Here is a 23,398-nt window from a genome sequence, read left to right as displayed (position 1 = left end):
TGTGGGCTGTATAAAGATGGCTGCCTGTGTGTTACCTGTAGATCCCGGGGTGTAGATAAAGTGTGGGCTGTATAAAGATGGCTGCCTGTGTGTTACTTGTAGATCCCGGGGTGTAGATGGGGTGTGGGCTGTATAAAGATGGCTGTCTGAGTGTTACCTGTAGATCCCGGGGTGTAGATAGGGTGTGGGCTGTATAAAGATGGCTGCCTGTGTGTTACTTGTAGATCCCGGGGTGTAGATAGGGTGTGGGCTGTATAAAGATGGCTGCCTGTGTGTTACTTGTAGATCCCGGGGTGTAGATGGGGTGTGGGCTGTAGAAAGATGGCTGCCTGAGTGTTACTTGTAGATCCCGGGGTGTTGATAGGGTGTGGGCTGTATAAAGATGGCTGCCTGAGTGTTACTTGTAGATCCCGGGGTGTTGATAGGGTGTGGGCTGTATAAAGATGGCTGCCTGAGTGTTACTTGTAGATCCCGGGGTGTAGATGGGGTGTGGGCTGTAGAAAGATGGCTGCCTGAGTGTTACTTGTAGATCCCGGGGTGTTGATAGGGTGTGGGCTGTATAAAGATGGCTGCCTGTGTGTTACCTGTAGATCCCGGGGTGTAGATAGGGTGTGGGTTGTATAAATATGGCTGCCTGTGTGTTACCTGTAGATCCCGGGGTGTAGATAGGGTGTGGGCTGTAGAAAGATGGCTGCCTGTGTGTTACCTGTAGATCCCGGGGTGTATATAGGGTGTGGGCTGTATAAAGATGGCTGCCTGTGTGTTACCTGTAGATCCCGGGGTGTATATAGGGTGTGGGCTGTATAAATATGGCTGCCTGTGTGTTACCTGTAGATCCCGGGGTGTAGATAGGGTGTGGGCTGTATAAAGATGGCTGCCTGTGTGTTACCTGTAGATCCCGGGGTGTAGATAGGGTGTGGGCTGTATAAAGATGGCTGCCTGCGTGTTACCTGTAGATCCCGGGGTGTATATAGGGTGTGGGCTGTATAAAGATGGCTGCCTGCATGTTACCGTTAGATCCCGGGGTGTAGATAGGGTGTGGGCTGTATAAAGATGGCTGCCTGTGTGTTACCTGTAGATCCCGGGGTGTAGATAGGGTGTGGGCTGTATAAATATGGCTGCCTGTGTGTTACCTGTAGATCCCGGGGTGTAGATAGGGTGTGGGCTGTATAAAGATGGCTGCCTGTGTGTTACCTGTAGATCCCGGGGTGTAGATAGGGTGTGGGCTGTATAAAGATGGCTGCCTGAGTGTTACCTGTAGATCCGGGGTGTAGATAGGGAGTGGGCTGTATAAAGATGGCTGCCTGTGTGTTACCTGTAGATCCCGGGGTGTATATAGGGTGTGGGCTGTATAAAGATGGCTGCCTGAGTGTTACCTGTAGATCCCGGGGTGTAGATAGGGTGTGGGTTGTATAAAGATGGCTGCCTGTGTGTTACCTGTAGATCCCGGGGTGTAGATAGGGTGTGGGCTGTATAAAGATGGCTGCCTGAGTGTTACCTGTAGATCCCGGGGTGTAGATAGGGTGTGGGTTGTATAAAGATGGCAGCCTGAGTGTTACCTGTAGATCCCGGGGTGTAGATAGGGTGTGGGCTGTATAAAGATGGCTGCCTGTGTGTTACCTGTAGACCCTGGGGTGTAGATAGGGTGTGGGCTGTATAAAGATGGCTGCCTGTGTGTTACCTGTAGATCCCGGGGTGTATATAGGGTGTGGGCTGTATAAAGATGGCTGCCTGAGTGTTACCTGTAGATCCCGGGGTGTAGATAGGGTGTGGGCTGTATAAAGATGGCTGCCTGTGTGTTACCTGTAGATCCCGGGGTGTAGATGGGGTGTGGGCTGTATAAAGATGGCTGCCTGTGTGTTACCTGTAGATCCCGGGGTGTATATAGGGTGTGGGCTGTATAAAGATGGCTGCCTGAGTGTTACCTGTAGATCCCGGGGTGTAGATAGGGTGTGGGTTGTATAAAGATGGCTGCCTGAGTGTTACCTGTAGATCCCGGGGTGTAGATAGGGTGTGGGCTGTATAAAGATGGCTGCCTGTGTGTTACCTGTAGATCCCGGGGTGTATATAGGGTGTGGGCTGTATAAAGATGGCTGCCTGTGTGTTACCTGTAGATCCCGGGGTGTAGATAGGGTGTGGGCTGTATAAAGATGGCTGCCTGTGTGTTACCTGTAGATCCCAGGGTGTATATAGGGTGTGGGCTGTATAAAGATGGCTGCCTGCGTGTACCCTGGAGATCCCGGGGTGTATATAGGGTGTGGGCTGTATAAAGATGGCTGCCTGTGTGTTACCTGTAGATCCCAGGGTGTATATAGGGTGTGGGCTGTATAAAGATGGCTGCCTGTGTGTTACCTGTAGATCCCAGGGTGTATATAGGGTGTGGGCTGTATAAAGATGGCTGCCTGCATGTTACCGTTAGATCCCGGGGTGTAGATAGTCTTGTCAGTCTGTATGAAGATGTATCCGCTGTGAAATGACAGCAGGACGACTTTCTCCAGGGGACACGCCGATGACTTCACGGTGACATAGACAAACTGTTTGTTCTTTGCGTCTCTAGGCAGATCCTTCGAGGGGACCTGAGGTGGGGACACAACACACAACATATCAGTACAACACAAGTAAAACACAACACATTAATAATACAAGTCAACATGGGTACAACAGGATACACAACCCAACATAGGTATAACACAACACAGGACATTAATATAACAGCACAACACAGGTCTAACACAACACATCACAAGTAGAACATGACCAGGTAAGCCACCAGTGGAATGAAGACCTCCCACCCAACTGGACGAAACACTCCGACAATTGGACCACACAAGCCACTGCTTTTAGATAACAACCAATGAATAAACCAATTCACCAACAGTGGTCTTCTGGGGTCCTGTCACCTAAATAACCAGTCACATAGGTACCCTCTCTGGGGCCTCCCAAGTACCGGCCAAAACATGCCCCCAACACCGGATGGCTCTCAGATCGTCTACCTTATCAGCACCCAATCATTAGTGGTAAGACCATGCAGCCCCCCCCCCCAAATCTGTGACAATAACCTCCCCCGCCACCCAAGAATACCCCAACCATAATATAAGGGGTGGGTGGGATGGTTTCCCTTTCCTGCGGCACGAGGTCTCAGGTGGAAGACCCCCTGAAGATGTCCAATAACACAACACATCATGTTAATACAACACAACATGTGTTGTACATCACAACATCGGTGTACCACGGCACACTTCATGACGGCTGTCCGCCAGAAACCCATTGGTGTCACACAGCATACCGTCACACGCCCTGTCACCTCACCAGTATGGTGACTGGCCCCCCAAAAACCTTTGGTCTCCCACACACACTTTCACTCACGCTATCACCTCGCTGTTCTGATGGTTGTCCCCAGGAACTCTTTGGTGTCACATGAACACACACACACCTCCCTTCACCTCCCCTTATTGGTGACTGTCTCCATGACCCTGTTGGTGACACTCACACACACCGCCCACTTACCTTCATGGTGACGGTCCCCAGAAAGCCATTGCCACTGTTCAGGGAGACCTTGCCCTGAGCAAGAGAAAGTTTCTTCTGGGGAAAATCCTGGATCATGATCTCGGCCTCGAACGCAACGTCGTGTCCCTGAGCGTCCAACACGAAGGTCTCATCACTCTCCACACGCAGCACATTGGGGGTGATCAGGGAGCACCTGTCAGGAGGAGACACACAGTTACTGTATGTACACTACCTGTGCTAATATACAGATATAGCACCGGCGACGCTGACGCTCGGGAAACAGGGATTCCACGCACAATGTCTTTGCGTTGTCTGAAGTTTCTGAATTATCTTTGCCTTTAGGGTCCGAGTGTCACACCCGTACGTGAGCGCGGGCAGGATACACGGGTCATATCCGTACGTGAGCGCGGGCAGGATACACGGGTCACATCCGTACGTGAGCGCGGGCAGGATACACGGGTCACACCCATACGTGAGCGCGGGCAGGATAAACGGGTCACATCCGTACGTGAGCGCGGGCAGGATACACGGGTCACATCCGTACGTGAGCGCGGGCAGGATACCCGGGTCACATCCGTACGTGAGCGCGGGCAGGATACACGGTCACATCCGTACGTGAGCGCGGGCAGGATACACGGGTCACACCCGTACGTGAGCGCAGGCAGGATACCCGGGTCACATCCATACGTGAGCGCAGGCAGGATACACGGGTCACATCCGTACGTGAGCGCGGGCAGGATACCCGGGTCACATCCGTACGTGAGCGCGGGCAGGATACACGGGTCACATCCGTACGTGAGCGCGGGCAGGATACACGGGTCACATCCGTACGTGAGCGCGGGCAGGATACACGGGTCACATCCGTACGTGAGCGCGGGCAGGATACACGGGTCACATCCGTACGTGAGCGCGGGCAGGATACACGGGTCATATCCGTACGTGAGCGCGGGCAGGATACACGGGTCACATCCGTACGTGAGCGCGGGCAGGATACACGGGTCACATCCGTACGTGAGCGCGGGCAGGATACACGGGTCACATCCGTACGTGAGCGCGGGCAGGATACACGGGTCACACCCGTACGTGAGCGCGGGCAGGATACACGGGTCATATCCGTACGTGAGCGCGGGCAGGATACACGGGTCACATCCGTACGTGAGCGCGGGCAGGATACACGGGTCATATCCGTACGTGAGCGCAGGCAGGATACACGGGTCACATCCGTACGTGAGCGCGGGCAGGATACACGGGTCACATCCGTACGTGAGCGCGGGCAGGATACACGGGTCACATCCGTACGTGAGCGCGGGCAGGATACACGGGTCACATCCGTACGTGAGCGCGGGCAGGATACACGGGTCATATCCGTACGTGAGCGCGGGCAGGATACACGGGTCACATCCGTACGTGAGCGCGGGCAGGATACACGGGTCATATCCGTACGTGAGCGCGGGCAGGATACACGGGTCACATCCGTACGTGAGCGCGGGCAGGATACACGGGTCACATCCATACGTGAGCGCGGGCAGGATACACGGGTCACACCCGTACGTGAGCGCGGGCAGGATACACGGGTCACACCCGTACGTGAGCGTGGGCAGGATACACGGGTCACATCCGTACGTGAGCGCGGGCAGGATACACGGGTCACACCCGTACGTGAGCGCGGGCAGGATACACGGGTCACACCCGTACGTGAGCGTGGGCAGGATACACGGGTCACATCCGTACGTGAGCGCGGGCAGGATACACGGGTCACACCCGTACGTGAGCGCGGGCAGGATACACGGGTCACACCCGTACGTGAGCGCGGGCAGGATACATGGGTCACATCCGTACGTGAGCGCGGGCAGGATACACGGGTCACATCCGTACGTGAGCGCGGGCAGGATACACGGGTCACACCCGTACGTGAGCGCGGGCAGGATACACGGGTCATATCCGTACGTGAGCGCGGGCAGGATACACGGGTCACATCCGTACGTGAGCGCGGGCAGGATACACGGGTCATATCCATACGTGAGCGCGGGCAGGATACACGGGTCACATCCGTACGTGAGCGCGGGCAGGATACACGGGTCATATCCATACGTGAGCGCGGGCAGGATACACGGGTCACATCCGTACGTGAGCGCGGGCAGGATACACGGGTCACACCCGTACGTGAGCGCGGGCAGGATACACGAGTCACATACGTACGTGAGCGCGGGCAGGATACACGGGTCACATCCGTACGTGAGCGCGGGCAGGATACACGAGTCACATACGTACGTGAGCGCGGGCAGGATACACGGGTCACATCCGTACGTGAGCGCGGGCAGGATACACGGGTCACATCCGTACGTGAGCGCGGGCAGGATACACGGGTCACATCCGTACGTGAGCGCGGGCAGGATACACGAGTCACATACGTACGTGAGCGCGGGCAGGATACACGGGTCACATCCGTACGTGAGCGCGGGCAGGATACACGGGTCATATCCGTACGTGAGCGCGGGCAGGATACACGGGTCACACCCATACGTGAGCGCGGGCAGGATACACGGGTCACATCCGTACGTGAGCGCGGGCAGGATACATGGGTCACATCCGTACGTGAGCGCGGGCAGGATACACGGGTCACATCCGTACGTGAGCGCGGGCAGGATACACAGGTCATATCCGTACGTGAGCGCGGGCAGGATACACGGGTCACATCCGTACGTGAGCGCGGGCAGGATACACGGGTCACATCCGTACGTGTGCGCGGGCAGGATACACGGGTCACATCCGTACGTGAGCACAGGCAGGATACACGGGTCACATCCGTACGTGAGCACAGGCAGGATACACGGGTCACATCCGTACGTGAGCGCGGGCAGGATACACGGGTCACATCCGTACGTGAGCACAGGCAGGATACACGGGTCACATCCGTACGTGAGCGCGGGCAGGATACAAGGGTCACATCCATACGTGAGCGCGGGCAGGATACACGGGTCACATCCGTACGTGAGCACAGGCAGGATACACGGGTCACATCCGTACGTGAGCGCGGGCAGGATACACGGGTCACATCCCTACGTGAGCGCGGGCAGGATACACGGGTCACATCCGTACGTGAGCGCGGGCAGGATACACGGGTCACATCCGTACGTGAGCGCGGGCAGGATACACGGGTCATACCCGTACGTGAGCGCGGGCAGGATACACGGGTCACACCCGTACGTGAGCGCGGGCAGGATACACGGGTCACATCCGTACGTGAGCGCGGGCAGGATACACGGGTCACCTCCGTACGTGAGCGCGGGCAGGATACACGGGTCACACCCGTACGTGAGCGCGGGCAGGATACACGGGTCATATCCGTACGTGAGCGCGGGCAGGATACACGGGTCATATCCGTACGTGAGCGCGGGCAGGATACACGGGTCATATCCGTACGTGAGCGCGGGCAGGATACACGGTCACATCTGTACGTGAGCGCGGGCAGGATACACGGGTCACATCCGTACGTGAGCGCGGGCAGGATACACGGGTCACACCCATACGTGAGCGCGGGCAGGATACACGGGTCACACCTGTACGTGAGCGCGGGCAGGATACACGGGTCACATCCGTACGTGAGCGCGGGCAGGATACACGGGTCACACCCGTACGTGAGCGCGGGCAGGATACATGGTCACACCTGTACGTGAGCGCGGGCAGGATACATGGGTCACATCCGTACGTGAGCGCGGGCAGGATACACGGGTCACACCCGTACGTGAGCGCGGGCAGGATACACGGGTCACATCCGTACGTGAGCGCGGGCAGGATACCCGGGTCACATCCGTACGTGAGCGCGGGCAGGATACATGGGTCACATCCGTACGTGAGCGCGGGCAGGATACACGGGTCACACCCGTACGTGAGCGCGGGCAGGATACACGGGTCACATCCGTACATGAGCGCGGGCAGGATACACGGTCACATCCATACGTGAGCGTGGGCAGGATACATGGGTCACATCCGTACGTGAGCGCGGGCAGGATACACGGGTCACATCCGTACGTGAGCGCGGGCAGGATACACGGTCTCATCCATACGTGAGCGCGGGCAGGATACACGGTCACATCCATACGTGAGCGCGGGCAGGATACACGGGTCACATCCATACGTGAGCGCGAGCAGGATACACGGGTCACATCCGTACGTGAGCGTGGGCAGGATACACGGGTCACATCCATACGTGAGCGCGGGCAGGATACACGGGTCACATCCGTACGTGAGCGCGGGCAGGATACACGGGTCACATCCGTACGTGAGCGTGGGCAGGATACATGGGTCACATACTTACGTGAGCGCGGGCAGGATACAGGGGTCACATCCGTACGTGAGCGCGGGCAGGATACAGGGGTCACATCCGTACGTGAGCGCGGGCTGGATACACGGGTCACATCCGTACGTGAGCGTGGGCAGGATACACGGGTCACATCCGTACGTGAGCGCGGGCAGGATACACGGGTCACATCCGTACGTGAGCGCGGGCAGGATACACGGGTCATATCCGTACGTGAGCGCGGGCAGGATACACGGGTCATATCCGTACGTGAGCGCGGGCAGGATACACGGGTCACATCCGTACGTGAGCGCGGGCAGGATACCCGGGTCACACCCGTACGTGAGCGCGGGCAGGATACAGGGGTCACATCCGTACGTGAGCGCGGGCAGGATACACGGGTCATATCCGTACGTGAGCGCGGGCAGGATACACGGGTCATATCCGTACGTGAGCACGGGCAGGATACACGGGTCATATCCGTACGTGAGCGCGGGCAGGATACACTGGTCACATCCGTACGTGAGCACGGGCAGGATACACGGGTCATATCCGTACGTGAGCGCGGGCAGGATACACGGGTCATATCCGTACGTGAGCGCGGGCAGGATACACGGGTCATATCCGTACGTGAGCGCGGGCAGGATACACGGGTCACATCCGTACGTGAGCGCAGGCAGGATACACGGGTCACATCCGTACGTGAGCGCGGGCAGGATACAGGGGTCACATCCGTACGTGAGCGCGGGCAGGATACACGGGTCATATCCGTACGTGAGCGCGGGCAGGATACACGGGTCACATCCGTACGTGAGCGTGGGCAGGATACACGGGTCACACCCGTACGTGAGCGCGGGCAGGATACACGGGTCACACCCGTACGTGAGCGCGGGCAGGATACACGGGTCACACCCGTACGTGAGCGCGGGCAGGATACACGGGTCACACCCGTACGTGAGCGTGGGCAGGATACACGGGTCACACCCGTACGTGAGCGTGGGCAGGATACACGGGCCACATACTTTCCTCTTGAGGCGCAGTGGAAGGCTCCCTTGAGAGATTGTCTTGTTTCTTCCAAACGCGCGTCCCTCCCGTCTTCCTTCTCCTGTTAATTTCATTAGAAAGGTTCCCAGCCATCGTTACTCGCCGGCCGAGGTAGACAAGGTCTTCCAGTTCTCCTAGTTCTCTTCCATTTATTCCAATCTCCGCAGACGGGACACACGTGTTGAACATCACTGTGGTCTCGCTGAGATTCACATGGACACCAATTACTTTGCTTCGGCGAGTTCTCCGATTGGTTGCCGGAGGTCATCTGGGCTTGGGGCAAAAATATCGATGTCGTCTGCAAATTTTCGGGGACTCAAATATTCACCGTTGATTTTGATTCCTTTTTTTCTTCCCAATTCAATGTCTTGAACAATTCGTCAAGATTTGCAGTGAAAAGCTTGGGTGACGCAGTGTCTCCCGGCCGCACTCCCTCGCTGATCCTGGTGACGCGGTGTCTCCCGGCCGCACTCCCTCGCTGATCCTGGTGACGCGGTGTCTCCCGGCGGCACTCCCTCGCTGATCCTGGTGACGCAGTGTCTCCCGGCCGCACTCCCTCGCTGATCCTGGTGACGCAGTGTCTCCCGGCCGCACTCCCTCGCTGATCCTGGTGACGCGGTGTCTCCCGGCCGCACTCCCTCGCTGATCCTGGTGACTCGGTGTCTCCCGGCCGCACTCCCTCGCTGATCCTGGTGACGCGGTGTCTCCCGGCGGCACTCCCTCGCTGATCCTGGTGACGCAGTGTCTCCCGGCCGCACTCCCTCGCTGATCCTGGTGACGCAGTGTCTCCCGGCCGCACTCCCTCGCTGATCCTGGTGACGCGGTGTCTCCAGGCCGCACTCCCTCGCTGATCCTGGTGACGCGGTGTCTCCCGGCCGCACTCCCTCACTGATCCTGGTGACGCGGTGTCTCCCTGCCGCACTCCCTCGCTGATCCTGGTGACTCGGTGTCTCCCGGCCGCACTCCCTCGCTGATCCTGGTGACGCGGTGTCTCCCGGCGGCACTCCCTCGCTGATCCTGGTGACGCAGTGTCTCCCGGCCGCACTCCCTCGCTGATCCTGGTGACGCAGTGTCTCCCGGCCGCACTCCCTCGCTGATCCTGGTGACGCGGTGTCTCCAGGCCGCACTCCCTCGCTGATCCTGGTGACGCGGTGTCTCCCGGCCGCACTCCCTCACTGATCCTGGTGACGCGGTGTCTCCCGGCCGCACTCCCTCGCTGATCCTGGTGACGCGGTGTCTCCCGGCCGCACTCCCTCGCTGATCCTGGTGACGCGGTGTCTCCCGGCCGCACTCCCTCGCTGATCTTGGCGACGCGGTGTCTCCCGGCCGCACTCCCTCGCTGATCCAGGTGACGCGGTGTCTCCAGGCCGCACTCCCTCGCTGATCCTGGTGACGCGGTGTCTCCCGGCCGCACTCCCTCGCTGATCCTGGTGACGCGGTGTCTCCCGGCCGCACTCCCTCGCTGATCCTGGTGACGCGGTGTCTCCCGGCCGCACTCCCTCGCTGATCCTGGTGACGCGGTGTCTCCCGGCCGCACTCCCTCGTTGATCCTGGCGACGCGGTGTCTCCCGGCCGCACTCCCTCGCTGATCCTGGTGACGCGGTGTCTCCCGGCCGCACTCCCTCGCTGATCTTGGCGACGCGGTGTCTCCCGGCGGCACTCCCTCGCTGATTCTGGTGACGCGGTATCTCCCGGCCGCACTCCCTCGCTGATCCTGGTGATGCGGTGTCTCCCGGCCGCACTCCCTCGCTGATCCTGGTGATGCGGTGTCTCCCGGCCGCACTCCCTCGCTGATCCTGGTGATGCGGTGTCTCCCGGCCGCACTCCCTCGCTGATCCTGGTGACGCGGTGTCTCCCGGCGGCACTCCCTCGCTGATCCTGGTGATGCGGTGTCTCCCGGCCGCACTCCCTCGCTGATCCTGGTGACGCGGTATCTCCCGGCCGCACTCCCTCGCTGATCCTGGTGACGCAGTGTCTCCCGGCCGCACTCCCTCGCTGATCCTGGTGACACGGTGTCTCCCGGCCGCACTCCCTCGCTGATCCTGGTGACGCGGTGTCTCCCGGCCGCACTCCCTCGCTGATCCTGGTGACGCGGTGTCTCCCGGCCGCACTCCCTCGCTGATCTTGGCGACGCGGTGTCTCCCGGCTGCACTCCCTCGCTGATCCTGGTGACGCGGTGTCTCCCGGCCGCACTCCCTCGCTGATCCTGGTGACACGGTGTCTCCCTGCCGCACTCCCTCGCTGATCCTGGTGACGCGGTGTCTCCCGGCCGCACTCCCTCGCTGATCCTGGTGACACGGTGTCTCCCTGCCGCACTCCCTCGCTGATCCTGGTGACGCGGTGTCTCCCGGCCGCACTCCCTCGCTGATCCTGGTGACGCGGTGTCTCCCGGCCGCACTCCCTCGCTGATCCTGGTGACGCGGTGTCTCCCGGCCGCACTCCCTCGCTGATCCTGGTGACGCGGTGTCTCCAGGCCACACTCCCTCACTGATCCTGGTGACACGGTGTCTCCCTGCCGCACTCCCTTACTGATCCTGGTGACACGGTGTCTCCCTGCCGCACTCCCTTACTGATCCTGGTGACACGGTGTCTCCCTGCCGCACTCCCTTACTGATCCTGGTGACATGGTGTCTCCCTGCCGCACTCCCTCGCTGATCCTGGTGACACGGTGTCTCCCTGCCGCACTCCCTCGCTGATCCTGGTGACGCGGTGTCTCCCGGCCGCACTCCCTCGCTGATCTTGGCGACGCGGTGTCTCCCGGCCGCACTCCCTCGCTGATTCTGGTGACGCGGTATCTCCCGGCCGCACTCCCTCGCTGATCCTGGTGACGCGGTGTCTCCAGGCCGCACTCCCTCGCTGATCCTGGTGACGCGGTGTCTCCAGGCCGCACTCCCTCGCTGATCCTGGTGACGCGGTGTCTCCCGGCCGCACTCCCTCGCTGATCCTGGTGACGCGGTGTCTCCCGGCCGCACTCCCTCGCTGATCCTGGTGACGCGGTATCTCCCGGCCGCACTCCCTCGCTGATCCTGGTGACGCGGTGTCTCCCGGCCGCACTCCCTCGCTGATCCTGGTGACGCGGTGTCTCCCGGCCGCACTCCCTCGCTGATCCTGGTGACGCGGTGTCTCCCGGCCGCACTCCCTCGCTGATCCTGGTGACGCGGTGTCTCCCGGCCGCACTCCCTCGCTGATCCTGGTGACGCGGTATCTCCCGGCCGCACTCCCTCGCTGATCCTGGTGACGCGGTGTCTCCAGGCCGCACTCCCTCGCTGATCCTGGTGACGCGGTGTCTCCCGGCCGCACTCCCTATCTGATCCTGGTGACGCGGTATCTCCCGGCCGCACTCCCTCGCTGATCCTGGTGACGCGGTGTCTCCCGGCCGCACTCCCTCGCTGATCCTGGTGACGCAGTGTCTCCCGGCCGCACTCCCTCGCTGATCCTGGTGACGCGGTGTCTCCCGGCCGCACTCCCTCGCTGATCCTGGTGACGCGGTGTCTCCCGGCCGCACTCCCTCGCTGATCCTGGTGACACCGTGTCTCCCGGCCGCACTCCCTCGCTGATCCTGGTGACTCGGTGTCTCCCGGCCGCACTCCCTCGCTGATCCTGGTGACGCGGTGTCTCCCGGTCGCACTCCCTCGCTGATCCTGGTGACTCGGTGTCTCCCGGCCGCACTCCCTCGCTGATCCTGGTGACGCGGTGTCTCCCGGTCGCACTCCCTCGCTGATCCTGGTGACGCGGTGTCTCCCGGCCGCACTCCCTCGCTGATCCTGGTGACGCGGTGTCTCCCGGCCGCACTCCCTCGCTGATCCTGGTGACGCGGTGTCTCCCGGCCGCACTCTCGCTGATCCTGGTGACGCGGTGTCTCCCGGCCGCACTCCCTCGCTGATCCTGGTGACGCGGTGTCTCCCGGCCGCACTCCCTCGCTGATCCTGGTGACGCGGTGTCTCCCGGCCGCACTCTCGCTGATCCTGGTGACGCGGTGTCTCCCGGCCGCACTCCCTCGCTGATCCTGGTGACGCGGTGTCTCCCGGCCGCACTCCCTCGCTGATCCTGGTGACGCGGTGTCTCCCGGCCGCACTCTCGCTGATCCTGGTGACGCGGTGTCTCCCGGCCGCACTCCCTCGCTGATCCTGGTGACGCGGTGTCTCCCGGCCGCACTCCCTCGCTGATCCTGGTGACGCGGTGTCTCCCGGCCGCACTCCCTCGCTGATCCTGGTGACGCGGTGTCTCCCGGCCGCACTCTCGCTGATCCTGGTGACGCGGTGTCTCCCGGCCGCACTCCCTCGCTGATCCTGGTGACGCGGTGTCTCCCGGCCGCACTCCCTCACTGATCCTGGTGACGCGGTGTCTCCCGGCCGCACTCCCTCGCTGATCCTGGTGACACAGTGTCTCCCGGCCGCACTCCCTCGCTGATCCTGGTGACGCAGTGTCTCCCGGCCGCACTCCCTCGCTGATCCTGGTGACGCGGTGTCTCCCGGCCGCACTCCCTCGCTGATCCTGGTGACGCGGTGTCTCCCGGCCGCACTCCCTCGCTGATCCTGGTGACGTGGTGTCTCCCGGCCGCACTCCCTCGCTGATCCTGGTGACACAGTGTCTCCCGGCCGCACTCCCTCGCTGATCCTGGTGACGCGGTGTCTCCCGGCTGCGCTCCCTCGCTGATCCTGGTGACGCGGTGTCTCCCGGCCGCACTCCCTCGCTGATCCTGGTGACGCGGTGTCTCCCGGCCGCACTCCCTCGCTGATCCTGGTGACTCGGTGTCTCCCGGCCGCACTCCCTCGCTGATCCTGGTGACACGGTGTCTCCCGGCCGCACTCCCTCGCTGATCCTGGTGACGCGGTGTCTCCCGGCCGCACTCCCTCACTGATCCTGGTGACACAGTGTCTCCCGGCCGCACTCCCTCGCTGATCCTGGTGACGCGGTGTCTCCCGGCTGCACTCCCTCGCTGATCCTGGTGACACGGTGTCTCCCGGCCGCACTCCCTCGCTGATCCTGGTGACGCGGTGTCTCCCGGCCGCACTCCCTCGCTGATCCTGGTGACGCGGTGTCTCCCGGCCGCACTCCCTCGCTGATCCTGGTGACGCGGTGTCTCCCGGCCGCACTCCCTCGCTGATCCTGGTGACGCGGTGTCTCCCGGCCGCACTCCCTCACTGATCCTGGTGACACAGTGTCTCCCGGCCGCACTCCCTCGCTGATCCTGGTGACGCGGTGTCTCCCGGCCGCGCTCCCTTGCTGATTCTGGTGACGCGGTGTCTCCCGGCCGCACTCCCTTGCTGATTCTGGTGACGCGGTGTCTCCCGGCTGCACTCCCTCGCTGATCCTGGTGACACGGTGTCTCCCGGCCGCACTCCCTCGCTGATCCTGGTGACGCGGTGTCTCCCGGCCGCACTCCCTCGCTGATCCTGGTGACGCGGTGTCTCCCGGCCGCACTCCCTCGCTGATCCTGGTGACGCGGTGTCTCCCGGCCGCACTCCCTCGCTGATCCTGGTGACGCGGTGTCTCCCGGCCGCACTCCCTCGCTGATTCTCTCACCTATCCGCCATACAGCAGCCTCTATACTAAGCACACTCACCTATCTCCTATACAGCAGCCAGTGTGGGTGTAGGGGTGACAGTGAGGGTTAGTGTGGGTGTAGAGGTTGCAGTGAGGGAGAATGTGGGTGTAGGGGTGGCAGTGAGGGAGAGTGGGTGTAGGGGTGGCAGTGAGGGAGAGTGTGGGTGTAGGAGTGGCAGTGAGGGAGAGTGTGGGTGCAGGGGTGACACTGATGGAGCGTGTGGGTGTAGGGGTGTCAGTGAGGGAGTGTGTGGGTGCAGGGGTGACAGTGAGGGAGAGTGGGTGTAGGGGTGACAGCGAGGGAGAGTGTGGGTGTAGGGGTGACACTGAGGGAGCGTGTGAGTGTAGGGGTGACACTGAGGGAGCGTGTGGGTGTAGGGGGGACACTGAGGGAGCGTGTGGGTGTAGGGGTGACAGCGAAGGAGAGTGTGGGTGTAGGGGTGACACTGAGGGAGAGTGTGGGTGTAGGGGTGACACTGAGGGAGCGTGTGGGTGTAGGGGTGACACTGAGGGAGCGTGTGGGTGTAGGGGTGACACTGAGGGAGCGTGTGGGTGTAGGTATGACACTGAGGGAGCGTGTGGGTGTAGGGGTGACACTGAGGGTGGGTGTAGGGGTAACAGTGAGGGAGAGAATAATGCTGTCGTGCTCGCTGGAGTGCGCTGATTCCAATGAGGGAAGGTACATATGGATTGGGGGGAGGAATATGTAGGAGGTTCGTCGGGAAAAGTCCTGTATATTGTCCCGGAGTTTACAGTATTGCGACCGATCTCCGGAATCCGGACAGAGATAAGTCCCATCAACATGTGAAATCTGTGTCGCTCCGTCGGGGGGTTTAGGTGAAGGGTAATGGAGGTAAAGGAAGCCGTCTCACCTCCTAGTATACACCCCCTCGTGTAGATCCCAATCCCGCCATCCTTGGAGATTCCCACCTCTCATCCGCGACAACCAAGGTGCCGCCAAGTCCCCCCACCCCGGGAGCCGGTGAAAACTGGAAAGTAGCAGAAAAAAATGTGCATTTATTCCAGGGCACTCAGTGAATATCCAAAAATGCGGATAAATAGGGGGGGGGGTGGTGGTGGGGGGGGCACTTGTAGTCCCTGACAGTGCGTATTATAAAACAGAAGCTCTAAGACAACTCAGTGACGTAACCTCATTCTCTAAGCTCCAACGCCATCCTACTCTGCTACACCATGCCGAGCTCTCGGAGCCATGGGAGAGGGTGTTATACGATAGAAGGTACACAGGGCACAACGGAGTTAGAACATCCAAACTCATTTATTGAGCCAACACAACGTTTCGACCGTAATGGTCTTTCTCAAGTGACACGGTGGCACTATACTACAGATTTGATCCAAAACTGAATGTCAACGTCACTCACCCGATCCCACCCATTCCCCACCACCATTTGCTAGAATCTATTATACAAGCTGCATGCCCCAAAAGGAAATATTAGGATTGAATATATGTTCTGTTTATACGATTCCACGTGTATATTAGTATGACCATGCAGTATAACACCCATGCATTATATTAAGATGGACTTTTTGACTGTAATCCATATTGGTAATATCGATGGGATTTGTTATCTGTGGCTTATTAATTAGCCATAATAGTCTTAATGAACTGTTTTTCTCTTTCGTGTTTTTATTATTTATTTTGGGTGGTTTCAGTTGGTTGTGATTTTTTTTTTAATCGTTATTATTTTTCTAATCGATTGAATGTTTCAATACTGATATATCACAATCAGCTGCGTCTGATGTGTGTGTGTGTGTATTTAAAAAAAAAAAAGAATTCAGCCCGTGTTAAGGTGTTTACTTCCGGTTTGTCCGCTACTCCTCGAGAAAGCGCAATATCTGCGTGAAACGCGTGGGGGGATATTTTCTGTTCCGAATACCACTTCGATGTTCTAATAAAACTTTTTCTAATTTTCCACTCCTGCGGATCATTTTTGGATATTCAGTGAGTGCCATAGAATAATGTCACATTTTTTTTCTGTGACAGTGGGAGAGAGTGGGTATAGGGGTGACAGTGAGGGGGAGTGAAAGTGTAGGGGTGACAGTGAGGGAGAGTTTGGGTGACAGTGAGGGAGAGTGAAGGTGTAGGGGTGGCAGTGAGGGAGAGTGAAGGTGTAGGGGTGACAGTAAGGGAGAGTGGGGGTATATGGGTGACAGTGAGGGAGAGCATGGGTGTAGGGGTGACAGTGAGGGAGACTGAGGGTGTAGGGGTGACAGTGAGGGAGAGTGTGGGTGTAGGGGTGACAGTGAAGGAGATTGAGGGTGTAGGGGTGACAGTGAGGGAGAGTGAGGGTGTAGGGGTGACATTGAGGGAGAGTGTGGGTGTAGGGGTGGCAGTGAGGGAGAGTGTGGGTGTAGGGGTGGCAGTGAGGAAGAGTTTGGGTGTAGGGGTGACAATGAGGGATAGTGTGGGTGTAGGGGTGAGAGTGTGGGTGTACGGGTGGCAGTGAGGGGAGTGTGGGTGTAGGGGTGACAGTGAGGGAGAGTGTGGATGTAGGGGTGACAGTGAGGGTTAGTGTGGGTGTACGGGTGGCAGTGAGGTAGAGTGAAGGTGTAGGGGTGGCAGTGAGGGAGAGTGAAGGTGTAAGGGTGACAGTGAGGGAGAGTGAAGGTGTAGGGGTGACAGTGAGGGAGATTGAGGGTGTAGGGGTGAAAGTGATGGAGAGTGAGGGTGTAGGGGTGACAGTGAGGGAGAGTGTGGGTGTAGGGGTGACAGTGAAGGAGATTGAGGGTGTAGAGGTGACAGTGATGGAGAGTGAGGGTGTAGGGGTGACAGTGAGGGAGAGTATGGGTGTAGGGGTGGCAGTGAGGGAGAGCGTGGGTGTAGGGGTGTCAGTGAGGGAGAGCGTGGGTGTAGGGGTGACAGTGAGGGAGAGTGTGGGTGTAGGGGTGTCAGTGAGGGAGAGCGTGGGTGTAGGGGTGGCAGTGAGGGAGAGTGTGGGTATAGGCGGGCAGTGAGGGAGAGTGAGGGTGTAGGGGTGTCAGTGAGGGAGAGCGTGGGTATAGCAGTGTCAGTGAGGGAGAGCGTGGGTGTAGGGGTGGCAGTGAGGGAGAGTGTGGGTGTAGGGGTGGCAGTGAGGGAGAGTGAGGGTGTAGGGGTGTCAGTGAGGGAGAGCGTGGGTGTAGGGGTGTCAGTCAGGGAGAGCGTGGGTGTAGGGGTGTCAGTGAGGGAGAGCGTAGATGTAGGGGTGACAGTGAGGGAGAGCGTGGGTGTAGGGGTGTCAGTGAGGGAGAGCGTGGGTGTAGGGGTGTCAGTGAGGGAGAGTGTGGGTGTAGGGGTGACAGTGAGGGAAAGGGTGGGTGTAGGGGTGACGGTGAAGGAGAGTGTGGGTGTAGGGGTGGCAGTGAGGGAAAGTGTGGGTGTAGGGGTGGCAGTGAGGGAGAGTGTGGGTGTAGGTGTGGCAGTGAGGGAGAGCGTGGGTGTAGGGGTGGCAGTGAGGGAGAGTGTGGGTGTAGGGGTGTCAGTGAGGGAGATGTGGGTGTAGGGGTTGCAGTGAGGTAGAGTGTGGGTGTAGGGGTGGCAGTGAGGGAGAGGGTGGGTGTAGGGGTGGCAGTGAGGGAGAGTGAGGGTGTAGGGGTGGCAGTGAGGGAGAGCGTGGGTGTAGGGGTAGCAGTGAGGGAGAGTGTGGGTGTAGGGGTGGCAGTGAGGGAGAGTGTGGGTGTAGGGGTGCCAGTGAGGGAGAGTGTGGGTGTAGGGGTGGCAGTGAGGGAGAGTGTGGGTGTAGGGGTGGCAGTGAGGGAGAGTGTTGGTGTAGGGGTGACAGTGAGGGAGAGTTTGGGTGTAGGGTTGACAGTGAGGGAGAGTGTGGGTGTAGGGGTGGCAGTGAGGGAGAGTGAGGGTGTAGGGGTGGCAGTGAGGGAGAGTGAGGGTGTAGGGGTGACAGTGAGGGAGAGTGTAGAAGTGTCAGTGAGGGGGAGTGTGGGTGTGGGGATGTCAGTGAGGGAGAGCGTGGGTGTAGGGGTGTCAGTGGGGGAGAGTGTGGATGTAGGGGTGTCAGTGAGGGAGAGTGTGGGTGTAGGGGTGTCAGTGAGGGAGAGTGTGGGTGTAGGGGTGTCAGTGAGGGAGAGTGTTGGTGTAGGGGTGTCAGTGAGGGAGAGCGTGGGTGTAGGGGTGACAGTGAGGGAGAGCGTGGGTGTAGGGGTGACAGTGAGGGAGAGTGTGGGTGTAGGGGTGTCAGTGAGGGAGAGCGTGGGTGTAGGGGTGTCAGTGAGGGAGAGCGTGGATGTAGGGGTGTCAGTGAGGGAGAGCGTGGGTGTAGGGGTGTCAGTGAGGGAGAGTGTGGGTGTAGGGGTGACAGTGAGGGAGAGTGTGGGTGTAGGGGTGGCAGTGAGGGAGAGCATGGGTGTAGGGATGGCAGTGAGGGAGAGTGTGGGTGTAGGGATGGCAGTGAGGGAGAGCGTGGGTGTAGGGGTGGCAGTGAGGGAGAGTGTGGGTGTAGGGGTGACAGTGAGGGAGAGTGTGGGTGTAGGGGTGTCAGTGAGGGAGAGTGTGGGTGTAGGGGTGTCAGTGAGGGAGAGCGTAGATTTAGGGGTGTCAGTGAGGGAGAGTTTGGGTGTAGGGGTGTCAGTGAGGGAGAGTGTGGGTGTAGGGTTGACAGTGAGGGAGAGTGTGGGTGTAGGGGTGACAGTGAGGGAGAGTGTGGGTGTAGGGGTGGCAGTGAGGGAGAGTGAGGGTGTAGGGGTGGCAGTGAGGGAGAGTGTGGGTGTAGGGGTGTCAGTGAGGGAGAGTGTGGGTGTAGGGGTGTCAGTGAGGGAGAGTGTGGGTGTAGGGGTGGCAGTGAGGGAGAATGGGTGTAGGGGTGTCAGTGAGGGAGGGCGTGGGTGTAGGGGTGGCAGTGAGGGAGAGTGTGTGTGTAGGGGTGTCAGTGAGGGAGAGCGTGGGTGTAGGGGTGTCAGTGAGGGAGAGTGTTGGTGTAGGGGTGGCAGTGAGGGAGAGTGTAGGGGTGACAGTGAGGGAGAGTGTGGGTGTAGGGGTGTCAGTGAGGGAGAGCGTAGGTGTAGGGGTGACAGTGAGGGAGAGCGTTGGTGTAGGGGTGTCAGTGAGAGAGAGTGTGGGTGTAGGGGTGACAGTGAGGGAGAGTGTGGGTGTAGGGGTGACAGTGAGAGAGAGCGTTTGTGTAGGGGTGGCAGTGAGGGAGAGCGTGGGTGTAGGGGTGACAATGAGGGAGATTGTGGGTGTAGGGGTGTCAGTGAGGGAGAGCGTGGGTGTAGGGGTGTCAGTGTGGGAGAGTGTGGGTGTAGGGGTGTCAGTAAGGGAGAGCGTGGGTGTAGGGGTGACAGTGAGGGAGAGTGTGGGTGTAGGGGTGACAGCGAGGGAGAGTGTGGGTGTAGGTGTGGCAGTGAGAGAGAGTGTGGGTGTAGGGGTGTCAGTGAGGGAGAGTGTGGGTGTAGGGGTGGCAGTGAGGGAGAGCGTTGGTGTAGGGGTGACAGTGAGGGAGAGTGTGGGTGTAGGGGTGGCAGTGAGGGAGAGTGTGGGTGTTGGGGTGGCAGTGAGGGAGAGCGTTGGTATAGGGGTGGCAGTGAGGGAGAGTGTGGGTGAAGGGGTGGCAGTGAGGGAGACCGTTGGTGTAGGGGTGACAGTGAGGGAGAGTGTGGGTGTAGGGGTGGCAGTGAGGGAGAGTGAGGGTGTAGGGGTGTCAGTGAGGGAGAACGTGGGTGTAGGGGTGGCAGTGAGGGAGAGTGAGGGTGTAGGGGTGGCAGTGAGGGAGAACGTGGGTGTAGGGGTGTCAGTGAAGGAGAGTGTGGGTGTAGGGGTGTCAGTGAGGGAGAGTGTGGGTGTAGGGGTGGCAGTGAGGGAGTGTATGGGTGTAGGGGCAACAGTGAGGGAGAGTGTGAGTGTAGGGGTGGCAGTGAGGGAGAGCGTGGGTGTAGGGGTGTCAGTGAGGGAGAGCGTGGGTGTAGGGGTGGCAGTGAAGGAGAGTGTGGGTGTAGGGGTGTCAGTGAGGGAGAGTGTGGGTGTAGGCGTGTCAGTGAGGGAGTGTGGGTGTAGGGGTGTCAGTGAGGGAGAGTGTGGGAGTAGGGGTGTCAGTGAGGGAGAGTGTGGGTGTAGGGGTGGCAGTGAGGGAGAGTGTGGGTGTAGGGGTGGCAGTGAGGGAGAGTGTGGGTGTAGGGGTGGCAGTGAGGGAGAGCGTGGGTGTAGGGGTGACAGTGAGGGAGAGCGTGGGTGTAGGGGTGACAGTGAGGGAGAGCGTGGGTGTAGGGGTGTCAGTGAGGGAGAGCGTTGGTGTAGGTGTGGCCGTGAGAGAGAGCGTGGGTGTAGGGGTGTCAGTGAGGGAGAGCGTGGGTGTAGGGGTGTCAGTGAGGGAGAGCGTGGGTGTAGGGTTGGCAGTGAAGGAGAGTGTGGGTGTAGGGGTGTCAGTGAGGGAGAGTGTGGGTGTAGGGGTGTCAGTGAGGGAGAGTGTGGGTGTAGGCGTGTCAGTGAGGGAGAGTGTGGGTGTAGGGGTGTCAGTGAGGGAGAGTGTGGGTGTAGGGGTGGCAGTGAGGGAGAGTGTGGGTGTAGAGGTGGCAGTGAGGGAGAGTATGGGTGTAAGGGTGGCAGTGAGGGAGAGTGTGGGTGTAGGGGTTGCAGTGAGGGAGAGCGTGGGTGTAGGGGTGACAGTGAGGGAGAGCGTGGGTGTAGGGGTGTCAGTGAGGGAGAGTGTGGGTGTAGGGGTGTCAGTGAGGGAGAGCGTGGGTGTAGGGGTGGCAGTGAAGGATAGTGTGGGTGTAGGGGTGTCAGTGAGGGAGAGTGTGGGTGTAGGCGTGTCAGTGAGGGAGAGTGTGGGTGTAGGGGTGTCAGTGAGGGAGAGTGTGGGTGTAGGGGTGTCAGTGAGGGAGGGTGTGGGTGTAGGGGTAGCAGTGAGGGAGAGTGTGGGTGTAGGGGTGGCAGTGAGGGAGAGTGTGGGTGTAGGGGTGGCAGTGAGGGAGAGTGTGGGTGTAGGGGTGGCAGTGAGGGAGAGTGTGGGTGTAGGGGTGGCAGTGAGGGAGAGTGTGGGTGTAGGGGTGGCAGTGAGGGAGAGCGTTGGTGTAGGGGTGGCAGTGAGGGAGAGCGTGGGTGTAGGGGTGACAGTGAGAGAGGGTGTAGGGGTGTCAGTGAGGGAGAGCGTTGGTGTAGGGGTGGCAGTGAGGGAGAGTGTGGGTGTAGGGGTGGCAGTGAGGGAGAGCGTTGGTGTAGGGGTGGCAGTGAGGGAGAGTGTGGGTGTAGGGGTGGCAGTGAGGGAGAGTGTGGGTGTAGGGGTGGCAGTGAGGGAGAGTGTGGGTGTAGGGGTGGCAGTGAGGGAGAGTGTGGGTGTAGGTGTGGCAGTGAGGGAGAGCGTTGGTGTAGGTGTGGCAGTGAGGGAGAGCGTGGGTGTAGGGGTGACAGTGAGAGAGGGTGTAGGGGTGTCAGTGAGGGAGAGCGTGGGTGTAGGGGTGACAGTGAGAGAGGGTGTAAGGGTGTCAGTGAGGGAGAGCGTGGGTGTAGGGGTGGCAGTGAGAGAGAGCGTGCGTGTGGCAGTAGAGGTGGGAAAGAGTATTAATTCTCTTTTAGACGTTAAGCTTCAGGTAACGGTGACACATCCAGCCGGTCACGGCAGAGAGACAGCTCCAGACACGGGACAGGAGAGCGGGCGAGAGGTCAGGGGAGGAGAGACAGATTTGGGTGTATTCAGCATCAAGATGACACCGAAATCCCAAAGATGGCATTAGTTCCCCAAGAGTAGAGGTGTAGAGTGAGAAGATCAGACACATGTACGTGTGTGAGTCACGGAGCCCGCCTCCTATACATACTACATACATACAATAACGTGTATATACTGCTACTCACGGTGGCTGGGCGAAGGATCCAGCGAGCAGGAATAGCAGTGTGAGGCAGAGCGCTCTGCACCCCATGCTGCCGGTAGGGTGCTGTGCAGAGCCTGTGCAGGACGGGGGTTTTTTTATACGGCACCAAAACTCTCAGCAAACAACCTCGGCGTTAATCCTGTGAATCAGTAACCGGGAGAGGAGCCAAAATCTGCAGAGGTGAAAAGTACAGACTTGTGCAACTCCTCCCGGTGCACAAAATATCTGTATATACCCAGAGCAAAGTACTGACTGATACATACACACAGCACTTACTGTATACAGGTATAAGTCCTTATACACACAGGATATATATATATATATATATATCTATATATATAAAACAGAAAATAGCCGTGTTAGTCCAGTTGCGATAGTTCTTCAGAATTCGGTGATACCTTTTTTTTTGGACATAAATTGTTAGTCCTATATATATATATATATATATATATATATATATATATATATATATATATATATATATATACATATATATATATATATATATATAACAAAAATCCAAAGAATCCGCAGCACTCGCTGTTTCATATCAATAGTAAAAAAAAGTTTAATTTATAATCACAAGCATCAGGGGTTACAAACAAGACAGGAGGGATCGACGTTTTCGGACTTCCGCGTCCTTTCTCAAGCCCAAGCTCCGGGAAGTCCGAAAACTTCGCTCCCTCCTGTCTTGTTTGTAACCCCTGATGCTTGTGATTATAAATTAAACTTTTTTTTACTATTGATATGAAACAGCGAGTGACGCGGAGTCTTTGGATTTTTGTGTTTTATATATACATATACAGTGGTGTGAAAAAGAAAGCGCAGGCTCTGAGTTCCGTGGTTTTACACATCGGGACATAATAACAATCATCTGTTCCTTAGCAGGTCTTAAAATGAGCCAAATTCAACCTCAGACGAACAACAACAACAAATGGACATATTACATCGTGTCGTGATTTATTTAACAAAAATAAAGCCAAAATGGACAAGCCATGTGTGAAAAACTAAGTAACTAAAAAAAAAACCACGCAATTCCTTTGCTTCCTTTTCTAATGGTTCAGTACATTTTATTAAGAGTAAAATTGACTGCCTCCCCACACACGTGGTATATGCTCTGTCCTGTGCCTGTAAGATTCAGTACATAGGACGTGCTAAACGTTCTCTATGCACTAGATTTCTAGA

The 23,398-nt window shown here is 58.7% G+C and overlaps 1 protein-coding gene across 1 annotated transcript in view; it reads right to left on the bottom strand.

Moving 5' to 3' along the window:
- Positions 1-22,344, bottom strand: part of LOC142471056 (complement C3-like) — a 107,701-nt gene extending 85,357 nt beyond the window's left edge. The window contains exons 1-4 of the mRNA XM_075577855.1: positions 22,197-22,344; positions 15,271-15,387; positions 3,508-3,700; positions 2,414-2,576 (exon numbers count right to left, since the gene is read on the bottom strand). Of these exons, the coding sequence (XP_075433970.1) occupies positions 2,414-2,576; positions 3,508-3,700; positions 15,271-15,387; positions 22,197-22,261 (538 nt within the window). The 5' untranslated portion in view covers positions 22,262-22,344. The remainder of the gene's footprint in view (positions 1-2,413; positions 2,577-3,507; positions 3,701-15,270; positions 15,388-22,196) is intronic.
- Between the last annotated feature and the right edge of the window lie 1,054 nt (positions 22,345-23,398).

This window comes from Ascaphus truei, chromosome 20 (genome assembly GCF_040206685.1).
Source record: "Ascaphus truei isolate aAscTru1 chromosome 20, aAscTru1.hap1, whole genome shotgun sequence".
In the NCBI taxonomy this organism is placed as follows: Eukaryota; Metazoa; Chordata; class Amphibia; order Anura; family Ascaphidae; genus Ascaphus; species Ascaphus truei.
The sequence above is the reverse complement of the archived record's forward strand: the minus strand, read 5'-3'. Positions and strand labels throughout refer to the sequence as shown.